The sequence below is a fragment of the Cynara cardunculus genome (genome assembly GCF_001531365.2).
Source record: "Cynara cardunculus var. scolymus isolate 2C chromosome LG 15, CcrdV1, whole genome shotgun sequence".
NCBI lineage: Eukaryota > Viridiplantae > Streptophyta > Magnoliopsida > Asterales > Asteraceae > Cynara > Cynara cardunculus.
In genome coordinates this window covers 11,939,616-11,957,760 of record NC_037542.1, presented here as the reverse complement: position 1 = coordinate 11,957,760, position 18,145 = coordinate 11,939,616, and the positions used below count along the sequence as shown (strand labels likewise).

General features: G+C 35.7%; 2 protein-coding genes across 4 annotated transcripts; one reads left to right on the top strand and one right to left on the bottom strand.

Moving 5' to 3' along the window:
* Window positions 1-6,256: 6,256 nt before the first annotated feature.
* LOC112528291 (zinc finger BED domain-containing protein RICESLEEPER 1-like) lies at window positions 6,257-12,778 on the top strand. 3 transcript variants are annotated; one of them, XM_025139290.1, is made up of 5 exons: window positions 6,275-6,402; window positions 6,500-6,708; window positions 6,785-6,907; window positions 10,230-12,191; window positions 12,527-12,778. In XM_025139290.1, the coding sequence occupies exons 4-5, from the start codon at window positions 10,235-10,237 to the stop codon at window positions 12,577-12,579; spliced, it is 2,010 nt and encodes a 669-aa protein (XP_024995058.1). In that variant the 5' UTR covers window positions 6,275-6,402; window positions 6,500-6,708; window positions 6,785-6,907; window positions 10,230-10,234; the 3' UTR covers window positions 12,580-12,778. The 3 variants fall into 3 exon arrangements, with proteins under 3 accessions (XP_024995057.1, XP_024995058.1, XP_024995059.1); XM_025139291.1 differs by lacking the exon at window positions 6,500-6,708; XM_025139289.1 differs by lacking the exons at window positions 6,500-6,708; window positions 6,785-6,907 and having other exon boundaries at window positions 6,257-6,402.
* A 3,249-nt stretch (window positions 12,779-16,027) lies between these two features.
* On the bottom strand, window positions 16,028-17,714 carry LOC112528069 (taxadiene 5-alpha hydroxylase-like). Its single transcript, XM_025138973.1, has 3 exons — window positions 16,788-17,714; window positions 16,493-16,680; window positions 16,028-16,358 (listed from the first exon to the last, which is right to left on the bottom strand). Exons 1-3 carry the CDS (start codon window positions 17,611-17,613, stop codon window positions 16,041-16,043), a joined length of 1,332 nt encoding a protein of 443 aa, XP_024994741.1. The 5' UTR covers window positions 17,614-17,714; the 3' UTR covers window positions 16,028-16,040.
* Between the last annotated feature and the right edge of the window lie 431 nt (window positions 17,715-18,145).

The following is an 18,145-nucleotide window of genomic DNA, read 5'->3' as shown; positions in this document are numbered from 1 at the left end:
CTTATCTCTCTTCTTTGATTTGGCCCAAAGAAATCAACAACCCTTTCTGGTTTTGCTTTGATTGTTTCTTTGATGGCTTCAAATCATTGACTGGGACTTGCTGGAGTGGTTTACGAGGCAGACGACGGAGACGAGACACGACAGAGGCGGTACGAAGGGGAAGGTTCGGGTGTGCTTTGCCTATTTYCCCGTCCCTGTGTTTGTGTTAGTTCGTACGGTGGTGCAGGGGTGCGTGCGTGTGTTGCGGAAGGTGAAAGGGAGAAGGGAGATAAGGAGATGGTGGCTGCAACAATGAAGGGGTAGCCGGAGAAGATGGATTGAGAAAGGAGGAGACGGGTAAAAATTTTGTCGTACATGGTGGTACCCAAATTGGTAATACATTGGGTAATGAGTATCACAGGGTGGGCGGAGAAGATGGATTGGGAAAGGAGGAGACGAGTGAAAATTCTGTGGTACATGGTGGTATCCTAATTGGTAATACATTGGGTGGAGACCACCTTTTTGGTGTCCCGAACATACACGACATATTTGCCGTCCAAATGAAGTGACCGGCAAAAACAAAGTGAAATTGGCGTCCGATTGGTCGTGTAAACGACAAATTTACGATTTTGCCGTTCAATTGGAGATGCTCCTGGAGGTGCAAAAACCAGCGAAGGGGAGAGGCAGACCACAGATGCAATATTTCAAGGAGGGTAGTGGGGTTACGATTCCTACCAAATCTCAGACAAGAAATCGGCTTGAAACAACACAATCAAACACCAATCTGTAGGGGACCTTTCATCATGCCGGAGGGTAACCACGCCAGAGGGGAACACACCAATAGCATCAGGTTGGTTTCAAGACTTGACATGTTGCTGAGTTTATAGATTTGGTTCTCTTTGTTTGAGAAAATCTTTAAATAAATAGAAAAATGTTAAAAAGATTAATCTGCCCTCATACTTAACGAAAATAGTGGGAGGACGTTAGTGTGAGAGACCAAATCCATGACAAAGTGCATATGTAGATGGGTTTTTTTGCAATAAATGAACTTAATGGATTAAATCTGTAATTTTTGACATACCTTAGGGACCAAATTCGTAACTTACTCTAATAAGTATATAGATTATCGATTGGGAAAATTGCATCAAAATGGAACCAACTTTCACCTAATTTCTATTTTGGGGAACCAACTTTCAAAATTGTCATTTTGGGGACCAACTTGTACCTGATTTCTATTTTGGGGAACCAACTTTTAAAATTGTCATTTTGGGGAACCAACTTGCACCTGATTCCTATTTTGGGGAACCAACTTTCAAAATTATCATTTTAGGAAACTAACTTGCACCTGATTCATATTTTGGGGAACCAACTTGCAAAATAGTTATAGAAAAATAATTAAAATTTGTTTTTTTTAAACTTGCAAAATGGAACCAACTTTCACCTAAAATCTATTTTTTATTTCAAATCTCGTTTTTTTTTTCAATTCAAATATCAAATTGAACATTTTAAAAAAAATTCAAATTACCACAATAAAAATTGTTTTTTATCAATGCAAAAAAATCAATTTAATAGAAAAAACAGTTTTTACTAATGCAAATTACCACATTCAATATTTTTATATCTAACCAATTGCATTAATTAATTTTTTCTATTAAATTGGTATTTTTTTTGCATTAGTAAAAAACAATTTTTATTGTGGTAATTTGGATTTTTTTTAAAATGTTAAATTTGAACTGAATTAAAAAAACGAGATTTGAAATGAAAAATAGATTTTATTGCATTAATTTAAAAAAAACGAATTTTAGTTATTTTTCTATAATTATTTTGTAAGTTGGTTTCCAAAAATAGGAATCAGGTGCAAGTTGATTTCCCAAAATAAAAATCAGTTACAAGTTGGTTCTCCAAAATAATGATTTTAAAAATTAATTCCTTAAAATAAAAATTAATTGAAAGTTGATTCCATTTTAATATAATTTTTCCTTTATCGATTTCAAATAAAACTTATGTTTTAGTTATTATTTATTTATATAAAAAAAGGAAATGTTAAGCTGGTGTGGGGTACAGGGGAAGGACTAAGAGGGTTGGTGTCTTCTGAAGCGACAAGACCACCAGATGGTACGGGATGTTGATGGGTCCCACTTCTTTTACTTTCAGCTTGAAATTAATTTTCCAAACTTTACTCGGTATTCAAACTTATAAATTTGAATGTAAACGGATTTGGTCCGTAAGGTTTTTTTGATTTATTATGGAATTCATCTTTTAATTTTAATTTATTATTATTATTAAAAAAAAAACCCTTTATATACGTAGCTTATTATGGATTTGGTCCCTTACTTTAACAACGTTAGTGTATTATCTCTTTCAATTATGATTTGTTCTTGATTTGCTGCTAAATCTGGGATTCACAAGATGCAAGATACAGATCCACAAGATCTGTCGTAGAAGCCTCAAGAGAGAGGGGACGTCGGAGGAGACGAAGAAGAGATGGATACCAGAGGAAAAGAAAGAAAGAGGGAATCGGAGGAGATAAAGAAGATCCATTGTCTGAACGTAGACGAAACCAGTATCATATCGGTTGTTGATCGTGGTTCCAACTGATCTGGTTCCTTCATGTCATGGCGTTGCAGATCTGGCGGTGAATGAGAGAGATCGAGGTTGAAGGGGGAGTTGGAGACAAAGGAGTGGCGTTGCAAATCTGGTGGTGATGAAGTGCCAATGGTGAGAAAGAAGACGGAGGGAGGCTGGTGGAATTTTAGGAGGGGATGGAGGTTGATATAGGTGTCGGAGGTGGTGATTGCCGGCGGGCGGTGAGAGAGAATAGGGAGTAGGAAGGCCGGTGGTCTTTTAGAGCATCTTTAATAGCTTCTCCAAAATGGAGAAAATAGAGATTTTAAGCTAATATTTTGCTTCAACGGCTTCCCAATGTTGGAGATTAATGTTATTTTTTTGGAGATTTTGAGAAAGTATGTGAGAGAAGGTTTTTTTTCTCCGAATATGGAGAACACCGCAAAAATGATTACCAAATAAGACCACTAATATGAAACTTTGAAAATAAATTTTTAGAGAGAAAAATAATATTTTAATAGACGAAAGAAATATTTTAATATTATAATCAATGTTGGATTCTCCAAAATAGAGAATCTGTTGGAGATGAATGTAATTTTTTTGGAGATTTTGACTTTTGCTTCTACATTTTGTAAATTTTTTGGGAAATCGGTTGGAGATGCTCTTAGGAAAGACACGGTGAACCTTCTGTAAATGTATATTATATATATATATATATATATATATATGATAATATATAATAATAATAGTATTTAAAATATAATCTAAAAATAAATTAAACAATTATAAATTAAAGAAAAAAGTAAAGTGACCATTTTGTCCTCGTACTTAACAAAAACAATGGACTACCGTTTGCCTTAGGGACCAAATCCATAACAAACCGCGTTTGTGATGGGTTATTTTGTAATAAATAAAGATAACCAAATCCGTAATAAAATAACATACCTGAGGAACAAAATATGTAATTTATTCTAAGTTTGATCAATTTATAACTTTATATGAAGATATATACAAGATTTTTCAAAGTGAGATATATTGTATATGTTTGTAGCTCTACTCCTTAAGGTTAACGTTAGGTCTGTGTTTTCAGTATATCTTATCTTTTCAAATTCCATCAGTGGAAGATACTGTGTCCGTTTGGTTGGTTAGGAATACCAGATGGGTTGGCAAACCCATGATCCCTACTCCAAGATTTAATTTTGGAGATCTGGTTTGAGCAATTGGAAAACTCCACGTCGACATTTTTGTGAATATTACGTCCCTTCAACCGAAATGGGACGAAGCGTTTTGCATTATGTCATCTATTTACTTATTATAGAGTGGACACGTTGTTTGCTGAACATACATGTTTCATGATGTTTCCGTCATTTATTGTAATCCCGACAACAAGCCAAACATGTGTAAGAATATTTGTCTTTGGTACAAAAGACATATTTTTTAGGATTATCGATATTTATATATGCATTTCCTAGCAACCTGTAACTAAACAAAAGCCGTTGTATTTTGCCTGTTTATATGTAAAGATAGGTAGTCGACCTTTTTAATCATACACATTTCAAGAGCACCCTTATTAACATTTTGAACTATATGTTTAAAAACAAAATAACATTAACGTCTAATCTAAAGATACCATCCGGGATGTAGCAAAAAAACTCGTTGCCAGAAAAGCCATTTGTTTGGATTGCTTCAAAAACGAAGACCCAATTGAAAAGATCTCCATTGAACTTGTTGTAGCTTAAATTTACAACCTGCCTTGTGCAAAGGGTTTTTCATATAGGAGTCTTGCTGCCAACATCAGGAATCTATAAACTATCCAATTGAGCAAATTTAAGAAGATAGTCTCTTCTTGTTGAGAATCAAATTGAGCAACTGAAAACAATCAACAATGATCAAAAAATTGAATCGGATTAAGAGTTGTGAGGTAGATCAATCATGAGAAGATTGGGGGCATGAGTTATAGCGATGACCAACAGGAACAACGAGGGACTAGGGGCAGGTGTGGGAAGGGGCAAAGGCACAGGAAGAGTGAGTTTTTTTCTTTATTCTTACTCTAGTACATTTTTCCGTCGGTGGCACTTCCCCCATCTACAATAAACATAACTCCCCCCCCCCCCCCCCCCCCCCCCCCCCCCCCGATAGCTCTTGTTTAGAGCTGTTCATGGGCATAATGTTTCGCTAGACCCATCCTCTTCAGCCCGCTAGAAAAGCATGCTTGGACTACCATTTTCAAAGAAATGGATGGACCCGAACTGACTTGTTAAAATTAATGGACAGACATGGATGATACAATTTTTTTTTGAATAGGTCTGTCCAACCCATTAATATTTTTATACTAATTAACCAATTAAAATTTTGTAAATAAAAGTGAAAGTTCTTGATATTTATCCATTTCCGCTTAATTATGACTCGTGATGATAAAATTTTCTAAAAATCTAAAAAGTAAAAAAAACATAATCACCTCATTTGATCAATTTATTATTATCTTATTTGGTCATTTCTTTTCTAGTAATCCATGTTTTGCGTAACATTTTTTTAAAATTATATATATATATATATATTGTATGTATATATATATATATATATTGTATGTATTTATGTCTAATTTTAAGTTGAAAAAAAATTGTTATTGTTTTGAATTATTTTACATAACCTGTGATTTTATATAATTTTTGTTTTTCTAAAAAAATATAAAAAGATTTTTAGGCTCGTTAGATCGTGGGAAAGTCTGACCCATTTAGGGCGAGTATGGGCAAGTTTTCATGTTCGTAAAAAAGGGGTTTGAATTAAAGAAAACTAAAAGGGTATTCATGCAATGCATCGAAACATATTTTCATTTCAATGTTTCGTTTTATTTTTTTTATCCATGTCTATATAATACGATTTTATGTGGTTTTGAAAAAGCGACGATGTTTTTATTTTTGAATAAAATATAAATTTGAAAATATCATATAAATTTTGCAAAAACTATATCAATATTAGTATCAAATTAACTATTTAAAAGTTCTTATGTTTGTATTTTTTTTTAATTCAATTTTTTATTATAATTTAATTTAACGTAAAAAAGTAACTTAATTTAGGTTTAATAATGTATTTTTTTGTAAAAATAATAATTAAGTATTCTGTTAGAACTCAAATAATTATATGGATATTTTTTTTAGATTTTAAAATAATATGTTTATCCTTTATTTGATTATGTTTATCCGCAGTTAGTTACACGAATTCAAACATAGAGCTTTAATAAGTTGTACTTATACACAATTTATTTGTAATCTTGAATTTTAAGTAATATGCATCAATAAACAATACTTTATGCATAAAAAATGATTTTTAAGAAATTTTGTCTAATGCTTTATAATATAGTATAGATATATTAGACGTGGTCTTGTCGACCCAATCTTGAAGTTGTACGGTACAAATCATAAAATTATTATATCCTTCAAAATTAAAATTTTAATTAATTTTTATAATTTAGTAAAAAACAACTCTAAACTCTATAATAGTTTTTATGTAGTAATTTTCAGATTTAAGATTTAATTGAATGATTGATTGGATAATTACATTTTTTTTAAATAAAAAAAGTATATGGGAACCCAACGGCCCAACAAGTGATTTGGGCCAAGGCCCAAATTTTCTGTGATACCGGGTTGGCGCCTTCTACGGTTTGCTCCAACTCTTGCCCAATTACATCTCTACCTCTCTTCTCTGCACCTTTGTTTCTCGTGGGATTCATCTCCCAGGTGCCCTTACACAAACACCCTCTTTTAACGCTATCCAACAACGCCCAAAATTGTAAACCCTAATCATCAACTCTATGCGTTTCAAATTTCTCTGTGCAATTGCAACTTCTTCACTCTCTCTGTACGTTTTCTCTTCATCTTTCTATGTGAATTGTCTATGCATGAATCGTAATTATGTGCCTGGATAAGTGTGACTTCATCAATGGTCGTTCATGTAGGCCTGTTTGTTCATTAATTTTAGTATTTAAATGGGAAAGGAAAACCCGAAGTCCGGATATTTTGAATCGGCGTTTTCCCCGATCCAATTCCAATAGGGTTTATTTAATTAAAAACCCCTTACCCGATTACTCAGTTTGTTGTCGGATCCAGTTCGGGTCGAAACTGGGTTTATTCTTCTGGGTCGGTTATCTCTACCTTTGCAAACTGGGTAAGTCAGGATTCTTGGGTTCTTGACGTTGCAAAGCAGTTCCTTCAAATTAATTTATAGTATTGAGTTTTTGCAGTTAATCCGTGCATATATGAGTTGCTGTTTTGAATTGAAATTGTGTTATAAGAAGGTGGCTTGGTCCTGTTGATGACCTTTTCTCTGATGTGCCATGTGATGTAGTTTGCCTTATTTGGAAGAGGTTATATAAATATTCTTTTTACCTTCTTTCTAATTGTTTTTTTGATTTCTTAACTTTTGGGTTCTAGATTGGACATTGTACCTGTAATCTTGACAAATTATGGATCATGAGAAAAGCAAATTGTTTTTATATTTTACTAATTGCTAAAGCGGTTTCTCCTCCCAACCTCAATTTGAATTCTCAGTGCATTCATTTGACTCTATATTTTTGACTTCCATATGGTCTTCAGATTGTTGACACACTGATAACTATTAGGGGCAGTTTATAGTTATGCAATTTGTAAGTGTCTTTTTCTTTTTTTCCCAAAAAAAAGTGTCTTTTTCTTACCTTTGTCATACTACTGTGAATTTGTGATCAACCATTCAAAAGACTTCTTAACTGGTACTCTCTTGTTCTACACAATGAAGGGACTTTAAGTATCTGATATTTCTAAACTTGTCATATTATTCATTAAATTACAACCTCTGGAAAGATAGAAAGACCCCTGTTGTAAGGTTTTTGGTGTTCTTGTTACATTCACTTTACCTATCAATCTGAGAGATTTATCTACAGTTTCACAAAATATTTCTCATAGCCAATGTAAGTCCGTGATGGAATCGGCCTCTTTGCAAAAGGCAAGGAGAAGGCTGCATACAAAGAGCTCCCTCCCCAACCCTTGAAAAATTGAGGAGCCTGGATGCGGGATTTCACTTTCCTGTAGCTGGTCTTTAATACATGTCTACTCGTGGTGGAGGAAGAAGTAATTATACTCGAGTCCATAGATATGCACTCTTTGTAGCTCATCCATATTGTCTGGTTATTGTTCACTTTTCTCTAAATATCAGCTGATGGCAAAAACCATCTTAAGAGTGGGCCTTAGTTAGCAGGGGACATCTTGTCCTATCTGTCCATTTGTATTTGTTAGCTTCTGGGTTTAAGCATCCGTTGGCTTCTTAAATAATGGGAATAAGTTTTGTTGCAATTGTAAACTTCTATCGGCTAATATCAATTGAATGTTTGATTATTATGGCGAGTATGAGTGGTGATTGAAATGCTACTGTGTTGTTTGAATGATAACTATATGCTTGCTAGTTCTAGCTTAGAAGCAGAGTAGTAGATTAGTCAAAGATATCGAACTTAGAACTTCTATTTGTTGGAGGCAACTAGCTGTAGCCTGTAGGTTCAAGATTATAAGAACTCAGGTCTGCCATAAAGTTCTTATTGTATTATTAGCTATGAAGTAGGAAAACATATCCAAGTATCTTTCTAGACTTGCATCTAAGCATGTTGATATGGCTTGGCAACAGTCATTAGGTACTGGGGAACAACAGAATGTACGTTCAAGCCTCCTTGCTAAGTTTACTAGAGTGATCTCAATTAAAATTGGCAATCTTCCAAATGAGGGATACCAGGTTGACTTATGTCAAACATTCATGGTTTATGAATTGTACAATATAACAACCTGGTTTTATCTTCACCAGACGTTTTCAATCCTTATGAGAAATAAATGACATCCTACCAAAGGAAATATGTAAAAAACTTATGGTTTTATTATGCATGGAAAAAGTGGAGATGAGTTTTGTATTTGCTCTAATTTCTGAAAAGGATAGGACCATTCATCCTCGTCTTTTAAGTAGTTAGACTTATGAGTTAATTACTCATTTCTTTTATATTACACTAGATCACTTTCTACATTAAGCTACATCAGTATCTTCTTTTGTTGCCTCATGAATAGTTGAACCGTGAACTCATGGGATTGTTAGGAATCACTTACTCTTATATCTTCTATCCTCCAATGCTTCTTTTGTCTATTGTTCTACTTTAGAAAAGAAGCAGAGAGCTTGAATGGATCTATATAAAGTTTACCTGGTACCACCATGGCATTGTGCTCTTGATCAACTATCATTCTGAAGAGTGGATGCCCTAGGAACATATGGAAATTGCGCAAACCATCATACAATGACATGCTTGATTGACACTGGAAGATATATTTCATCACATTAAGCAATGCAAAATTAAAGAAAACCCATTTGATGCCGAAAGACACAAACAAAATTACCTGATCTGGTAACAAACTAGATTAAAAAGATGTTCTTGAAAAATATAGAAATCCTTAATCAGAAAAAAGAAAAAGACAGGAAAGGGAGACCAGAGGAGAGAAACTCACTTTGGCTTTGTGTTACTTGCAACCTGGGTTTGCATGTAAAAGATGCATAAGTCATCTTCATCTGCTTCATCCTATCTTATGGCTTGGTGTCTTGCCAATTTGTCATCGTATCACTTAGATATGTGGATCCTTGCCCACATGTGTGTGTATATGTATGTTTTACTTGAATATTCTACAAAAACGTGCATGTGCCTTTAAGGATTTCATCTTTCTGTATTAGTCTGACTTTTAAACATTATATATGCTAGTGGTTGTTTTCTGTGTTTGTAATTTTGCCTGCTAACTATTACCATTCTTCTATCGACCATCTCTACAATCTAGTATTTTTTTTATTCTTTAATGGACAAATGGTGATATAGGCGTGTCTTTATTGGTATTCCTTTTAGTTTCTATGACTGTTGTTCAATGTACTTTAAAAGTAAATAAAATACAACCTTTTTGGTCATGCCTCTCACTTACCTTATTTATATTTAATCATGTGCAATAACATCATACTATATGCACCCAATTGGTGGCATTAGTGTTGAAACAAATGCTTCTTGTTTTCATGCGTATGAGTGGTAATTTGTTGCGACTTCTCCTCCATTTTTTTCCTTTAACGTGTGGGATATTTTTCTTTGTTCTTTTTGTATGAAATCTTTTCCTTTCTTTTTTTCAGATATGCTGTTATAGGATCTTTCAGTTTCTTGGTTATTTTTAAAGAAAGCGTAGCATGGGTCATATCATTATTTAGTTACAGGATGGTTTTAAGGTGTCCAGAATTATTATGTTTCAAAAATTTTCTATGAACTGTGTTTTGATTCTTGGGATAGGTAAGCTTAGGTTGATACCTATCAACTGCAGCCTTGTTTTCACTCTTCCATAAGTTTTCAATAATTTTTATTTCTGCTATGTCTAATAATAAATTAGTCAGTTTTTTTTCACCAAAAAATTTAGCTAAATTTATATAATTGCTCATTGGCATCATCAAAGACCTTGATGGTATTGATTTTGGTTGGCATACTCCTCTATTTTGTCATTATTAAAGGCTATTTTAACATTTACAATTACATGTTCTTTTGTTCACTTGTTCTTCTGCACCTTTTAGCATTGCTGTGGCAGTTTAGGCACATTTCATTCACATATGAATGCAGTACACTAAATTGACATATATGCTTTTATTCGGATGATATGCAGATTCAATGGAGATTTCTGATGAGGCAGTACTAGTTGATTGTAGTAGATTGAAATCGGCAGTGTGGAAAGACTTTGACCGGGTCAAAAGAGGTGATGCATGCGTTGCTGTTTGTAAGCATTGTAAAAAGAAACTTAGCGGTTCAAGTACCAGTGGAACATCACATTTGAGAAATCACTTAATCAGGTGTCGAAGAAGATCAAATCACGATGTATCACAGATGCTAACATCAAAAGGAAAGAAAAAGGAAGGATCGTTGGTCCCGGTAAACTTCACTTTTGATCATGATCAGGGAAAGGCTGACATCCCCAATCTCGTTACTGGTAAATACGAGCAAAGCCCAGTGAAAGAGGGTCTTGTTAGCTTAGCTAACGGTAACTTTGATTACAGAAGGAGTCGATTTGATCTTGCCCGCATGATTATATTACATGGTTATCCTTTGGCTATGGTGGAGCATGTTGGGTTCAAAATATTCGTTAGAAAACTGCAGCCCTTGTTTGAGCTTGCAACACTTGACGGAGTAGTGGCTGATTGTAAGGAAATTTACCTAAAAGAAAAGCAGAAAGTATGCGAAATGTTGGATAATCTTCCCGGAAAAATCAGCCTGAGTGTTGATACCTGGGCTGCGAAAGGAGATGCTAAATACTTATGTTTAACAGCACATTCTGTTGATGAAACTTGGGCTTTGAGGAAGAAGATTTTGAGTTTTATACAAATTGATCCTTTTCAAACAGAGGATATGGTTTCTGAAGTTATCATGTCGAGATTGATGGAGTGGGATATCGATCGGAAGTTGTTTTCAATGACCTGTGATAGTTGTCAAATCCACGACAACATCGTCTGTAAAATTAGGGAACGGTTATCACAGAATCGATTTCTTTTATGTAACGGCCAATTATTTGAAGTAAGATGTGCAGCAAATCTCATCAAAGTTATGGTGGAAGATTGTCTAGAAGCCTTAAGTTTGACAATCTGCAAGATTCGGGAAAGCATTAGGTACATTCGAATGTCACAAGCAACTCACGAGAAGTTCAATGAAATGGTGCAAGAAGTTGGAGCCAACAGCCAAAAATCACTATATCTCGACAACCCTCTCCATTGGAATTCAACTTATATCATGCTTGATGTTGCTTTGGAGTACAGAGAAGCGTTTTCCCGTCTCCAAGAACATGACTTTGCTTACACAATGTGCCCATCGGACGATGATTGGAGCCGAGCTAGCACCATAACTAGTTTCTTGAAGCTTTTTGTTGAAGTTTCTACAGTTTTTGCAGGAAGCAAACATCCAACTGCAAATATATATTTTCCAGAGGTTTGTGATATCCATTTACAGTTAATTGACTGGTGCCAGAGCCGGGATGAACATATAAGCTCATTATCGTTAAAAATGAAGAGTAAATTTGATGATTACTGGAAGAAATGCAGCTTGGCGTTGGCAGTGGCAGCGATCTTAGACCCTCGATTTAAGATGAAGTTAGTAGAGTATTACTACCCACAAATTTATGGGGGTGATGCTCCAGATTGTGTAGATATTGTTTCTAACTGTATGAGGGCACTTTACAATGGGCATGATGTGTATTCCACATTAGCTTCTCACAGCCAGGTGGGCGGAAGTGATGGCGGTAACGATACCCGAGATCGGCTGACAGGTTTTGATCGATTCCTTCATGAAACGTCGCAGAATCAAAACGTGAAGTCGGACCTTGATAAGTATCTGGAGGAGCCGTTATTTCCTCGGAATGTTGATTTTAACATACTGAATTGGTGGAAAGTTCACACTCCTAGGTATCCGGTGCTATCGATGATGGCGAGAAATATCCTCGGAATCCCGATGTCAAAGGTTTCGTTGGAGTCGGTGTTTGATACCGGAGATATTGTTGTTGATGAGTATCGAAGCTCATTAAGCGCGGATACTCTGCAAGCGCTCATTTGCACACAAGATTGGATGCGAAATGGTTTAGAAGGTTGGTTGGTGTTGTTTCTTGTTATGTGTTTGGCTATATTAAACGAGAACCATAAATACATGAGAACCAGTATATTCATATATATATATATATATATATGCATCAATGAATATACATTATCAAAATATGTATTCTGTCGATGAATATATTCATCGATGTATATCTGCTATATATGCAAGTACATACGCATTGGTGCATATACTCATTGAAATTCATATAGTGCGTGCATTATCTACTGTTGTTCATGGTTCTCAAAATATTTATGGTTTTCATCTGATAATTACCCTATGTGTTGGACTAACTAATGGGTTTCCCCTCTGCTGTGTTGGTATCAGATTCAAAAGCGTCTTCAAGCTCATCGACTTTGGCAATCTGCTATGATGCATAGAATGAATCGAGTTTGGTAGGTTGTGTTAGAATGTCGTTTAATTTTGAGGTAGGATTGTTCTATTATTTATGTGCTTTTGGGTCGATTTCTTTGTGTAGAGGTGCGTTATGAGCACGACGACTGATTCTAGTAATCTAGTTCTAATCTACCAAATGGAAATGACCACCGCATACAGAATATGTCATTTGCAACTGCTTCTGTTTTTGCTAAATGCCATCTTCGAAGAAAGATGGACATTTGGATCCTTTACTTTTCATTCTTTCCTGATGGTGCATTTGGTATATGGTACAACAATTTGATTGAGACATGACAGAACCGAGTGGGACAAAAATGCAGTTTCTTTTGTCTTATCAAAATAGGTGGAACAAAAATTGGGGATATGAGAGAGGATATGTAAATTACTGATGTCAAATTAAAATCTTAATTTCATAATTCTTTCACCTGTCTGTCATATTCTTGATCATTGTTGTCTGCATGCCAAAACACACTCAAAAGGGACTCCAAAACTTGCATACTTGAAAGGGATGGAAGGGGATGTTTGATTGTGTTTGAGCGTGCTACTAGACACTTCATTCTCTTCGATTGCAATATGAGATTCTTGCAGAGATGAACATCGATGATGTTATGATTTCATTACTCGAATATCCTACAAATGAGGTTTTTTTTGTTAATCATGGATGTTTGGGTCAGCTTATGCTTTGTATCTTGATTAAATTTCGCATTGGATAAGAATAAGGAAATCACCTGGTAGTTTTGTAAGGATTTGAAGTTTTGAACCGGTGATCGGTGGGAAGAGCCTCATAGGCCGAAGATTTATTGTCACTAAGCTAACCTTTCAAGGCTCATGTAACTATCTTTTTCGTTTTGTATTTCAACGCAATGACTGAAACGAAGGTTATGTAACTTATAACACGTGTAACCCTAAATCCAATTAATCATAAAATAACCGATTAATTAAATATTTATATTTTCACAATAGTATCAATTATATCTTTCTTGTAACATAAATTTAACAAAAGATTACTCCCATCCACACAAATTTGTGGGGTTTTTTGGTTAATTTTTTAAGAATATTTCATTCACAACTTCGGGGTTATTTGATAATTGCTGAATGATTTGATGTAAAATGATTAAGTGGTTAGAATGATTAAGAAACTCTAAAGAGGACTTATAATACAAAATTATTCAAAGTATTTTAGAATTAAGGCTTAGAATTTTTACAACTTAACCATTTAAACCATTTAAGAAGAAACAATCAACCTAACAATAACGAAAATGGAGATAGGATGCGGCAAGGTAAATTTCGCAAACACATGGTGGGCAAGGATTAATACGGAGGGAATTGGTTTTTTTCTTCTTCTTGTTTTCAAGTTCAGGTGATTTCAAGTACCTGATATGGATTGGGTTGCCTTGAAGTGAAAATGTTCAAGGGTTTATATTTTACAAGTACGATACTCTTCCCAATTTACCATTCCTTGCTCTTTGATTTGGTGGGTGGATGGTATCTTTTTATCTATGGAGTTTTATGGTACTCATGTGTTCGTCAATTCAGTTTTTGGTGGAATCAGGTCTTCACGAGCTAGAGCTTGTCATTGGAGTTCATTAGTTGTAAGTCCAATTCTATCTTATTGATTCTTTAACAAGAATATGTACACGCCTTTCATGTTACGACGACGACATTACATTTTAGCGAGGAAAAAAATCCCTGAATCTATGCAGAAAATTGCCAAGATTAAGGTTGAAATCTCTTTGTTATTCAGATTCTATATTGGAAGAAAGATATTGCTTTACTGGGCAACAGATGAAACAATAATGATAAAATATGATTGGGCAGGCAGAACTGAGTATTCTACTTCTTTGTTATTAAATCTGGAAGGAATTCCGCCATTGATGAATCATACTATTGAAGCTTTGCTACCTGATTCTGTTTGTTATTAAATCTGAATGGTTTATGACCCCAACTCTGCATTCTTCTCTCCATGCCAAAGGCAAATGGTATAATTGTTCCTTATCCCCCATGACCATCATTGCTGTAGCCAAGTCTACATTCACTTTTTTGGTTTGCCATACATGTATCAATTTCTTGATCTTTTTTCTATCCCTCCAATCCATGTGAAATTTTGTTTTGTTAGGTCCAACAGCTGGGCTCCATCAAAACCAACTGAAATCTTGAATACTCTGATCACCATCTATTGATGTAGCCTTTTACCCCAGCAGGTGATTGTGTTAAAGTTCCCCATTATGCACATCAGACCACTCGACGAGGAGCTAGTTCCATCAGTTCATGCCAGAGACTCCACACCAGAAAAATATAGTTCTAACGAAAATACATCTAGTCTTTTTTGCCTTGGAAAAAAACAGTCCACACCTTGAGTTCCACCTTTTGCAACTCCGTCCTTGAATCTGGAAGGAGTTCTGCCATTGATGAAGCAAACTGTTAAAACTTGGCCACCTTATCCATTCGTCATTAAAACTGGATGGCCTAGGTTCCCGATTCTGCAATTCTTTTCCGCACATGAAAGGCAAGGAAATGATCCAATTGTTCCTTATCCCCCGTGATAATAACTGCTTGTGGAAATGTCTGCATCCACTTTCACGTCAGTGGTCTTCATCATTTCCTGTTCTTCTTGAATTGATAGATCATATTTGGTTTTTTCAACTCAATTTCCATAGCAAAGGTGATTTTTTTCAGTTGCGAATCTTCCCAAGGAAACCAAGAATCATCATTTTCCTCTTTTGCGAATAGCTTCTCTAAATGCATGAGGTTGTGATCCTTGATTACGATAGCATCTTCCTCCCACTAATCATCAACAATAAACCCACTGAGGAATTCCTATTCTTTCTTACCTCAGCATGCAAGTAGAAAATTTTAGATTTTTTATCACCTTGCTTTAGGCATACAGTCACACGGCTTTTCTCCATGTTATTCTTGATCTTCTTTTGATTTCTTTCAACTTTAATTTTACTTGCATTAAACTCTCTTTCTGCAGTGGACAGATCTCTAAGCTCCTCCAGATTTAGTAGTTGCACCTGTTGTTTTACATCACCTGAAAGCCTTTGGTCCCTGGTGAACAGTTGAGTATTCCACACTTTGAGTTCTACCTTCAGCAATTGCTTATATTGTCCAACCAATTCTTGCTTAAAAAAACCAATAGTTTTTATACCAGTGCATAAGAGATCCCACAACAGAGAAACCCAGTTCTAAACAAGAAATCATCGAATCATCTGTTGAAACTCTTTATCATTTCTAGATCCAGCTGTGGACCTTCCCCTTTTGTAGCTTCTTTACAAAATGCAGAGAAAAGCACAAAGCCTTGGTGCATTGAGGTTATAATTGTAAGAAAGACATAAAAATTGGCAATCTGGATTCAACTAGTCTTGAACTGTATTGATTTCTAACAAGATAGTTCTAAATGCGAAAGATTATTCTAAAGTTAAACTGCTATGATGTTATTTCAAGTTCACAATGCAGTAGAAGAGCTAATTACAGATTTGGGAGAAATTTTTATAGGCATGCCTTTAGAAGGGAATGGGAGCGGGTCCATGACTATCGACTCATCAGGGTATACTAACGACCAGTTATATTGTGTTACAACATAATGCACAAATACAAGAATAATTAGCTTTGCCAGTTGGTAGCCTGCACACAGCCTTGGCCCTCCACCAAATGGTATGAAAGAATAAGCTTGAACCGGATCCGCAAATCTACTCGGATTGAAACTCATTGGATCCGGAAAACATTCTTCATCATAATGTGTTCCGTATGTGGTCCAAAGCACCTGCAGAGATCAAAATAACATTCGATATTAGAGAAATCTGTACTTCCTCTACAACACAAACTTGCAACATTTGACTCACAATCGTGTGTGTGTGTGTATGTAGATGAAGGCAAGGAACATCATATGGTTTGCACCTTCCAGCCCTTTGGAATGGTAAAGCCTTCAAAGTCAATGTCAGATGTTGCTTTTCTGAAGGAGCCAAAGATGGGAGGGCACAATCGCATGGTCTCACGAGCTACTTGCCAGGTATACTCCATTTTCTTCACATCGTCAAACGTCAAAACCTCACCTGGCTTTCTGTTTCTAGCAATGTCTTCATGTTCTGCCCATTCATTAAGATAAACGTGAAGAAAAGCGGCATTGGTCCCTTGAGATATATATACATACATATATCTAACTGTTGTGTTATAATGGTTTTTGTTAACATACCTTCTAGTAGAAGGGAATAACAATCTGGGTGATTGGCGAGCATCTTAAACGTCATTGTAATGGCGTAAGAAGTTGTATCATGAGCTGCAAACACTAGCAAAACGACATTATCAACAACCTCCTGTTCCGTGATCTCACCTCTGATCAACGCACCCACCAACGCAGAAAGTAGCATGCCATCTTCTTCATCTCTCCCACCTTCCATGGCCTCCCTCTTTTTTTGGATCTCATTAACCAACACCTTCTCTATCTCAGCTCTCGCTTTCTTAGCTCTTGAGAATTTTGTCCCTGGGAAATTAACCGGAGCAGCTAAAACACCTTCCAGAACATTTTCAAAGACTCCAAACATCGTCTCTGGTTCAATCCCTATCCCAAACAAGCACTGAAGAACAATAGTGAAAGTGATCATCTTGGTAGACCGATGTAGACTGATTTCTTCAGCGTGTTGCCAGTTTTTCTGCAGGTGTTTGTAAATAGAGGTGCAGATTCTGGGCACCATTGCATGGAGGCCTGCAGGGGCGAGGGCGGAAGCAATAATACCACGAAGGCAACTATGGGAGTCTCCTTGTTTCTCCATGATGGAGTTCTTTCCCATCAATTCTACAGAGGAAGTTGGCCATGAGCTTATGACCAATTTGAACTCATTCGACATGAAGAACTTATTTGCTGTAGCTCCATTTACCACCACCATGGGCGATCCCATCAGCCTCGTTTTAAAAATCTTGCCATGCTTGTTGATCCTAGGCTGAAAAAAGGTGTCGAACAGTTGGTTCTTGCGTTGGGCTCTGTAGAAGGCAATCGTTTCACCAATCCACGGGAGACCCATTTGGCCAGAGGGTAGTTTGGTGGTGTTTTTGTTGCAGGTTTTGTGAATGAGGAAGAGGATAAAGAAGAATGGAGGTAAAAGGGAGAAGATATAGGCAGACATTGATGGATATATGGTTTGTTTAGATGGAGAGAAGTGAATTCAACAAGTATATATATATATACATATATATATATATATATATAGAGAGAGAGAGAGAGAGAGAGAGAGATGAAATATTTATTTATAGAGTAAGTTGTTGTTATATGGGGTGGCGGATGAAATCTGGAGTCGGGCCGAAAAGATGTATATATCTTATTCCATGTGCTCCTGGCCTTTGGGAATAGAAAACTGGCCCTCTTTCTATTTGCTGGCTCCTTCCTTCCTGAAGATTACATTACAAGTAGCACATCTTCTACTCGACAAGGAAACAGTGGTGGAATATTCAGGTATATAACTTAGATTGAAATTTTGATTAAACTTATTACCTCTTGATGGTTAGGGGTGTGAAATGGCTTTTGGTTCAATGGTCACCACTGTCCATCATCACCGA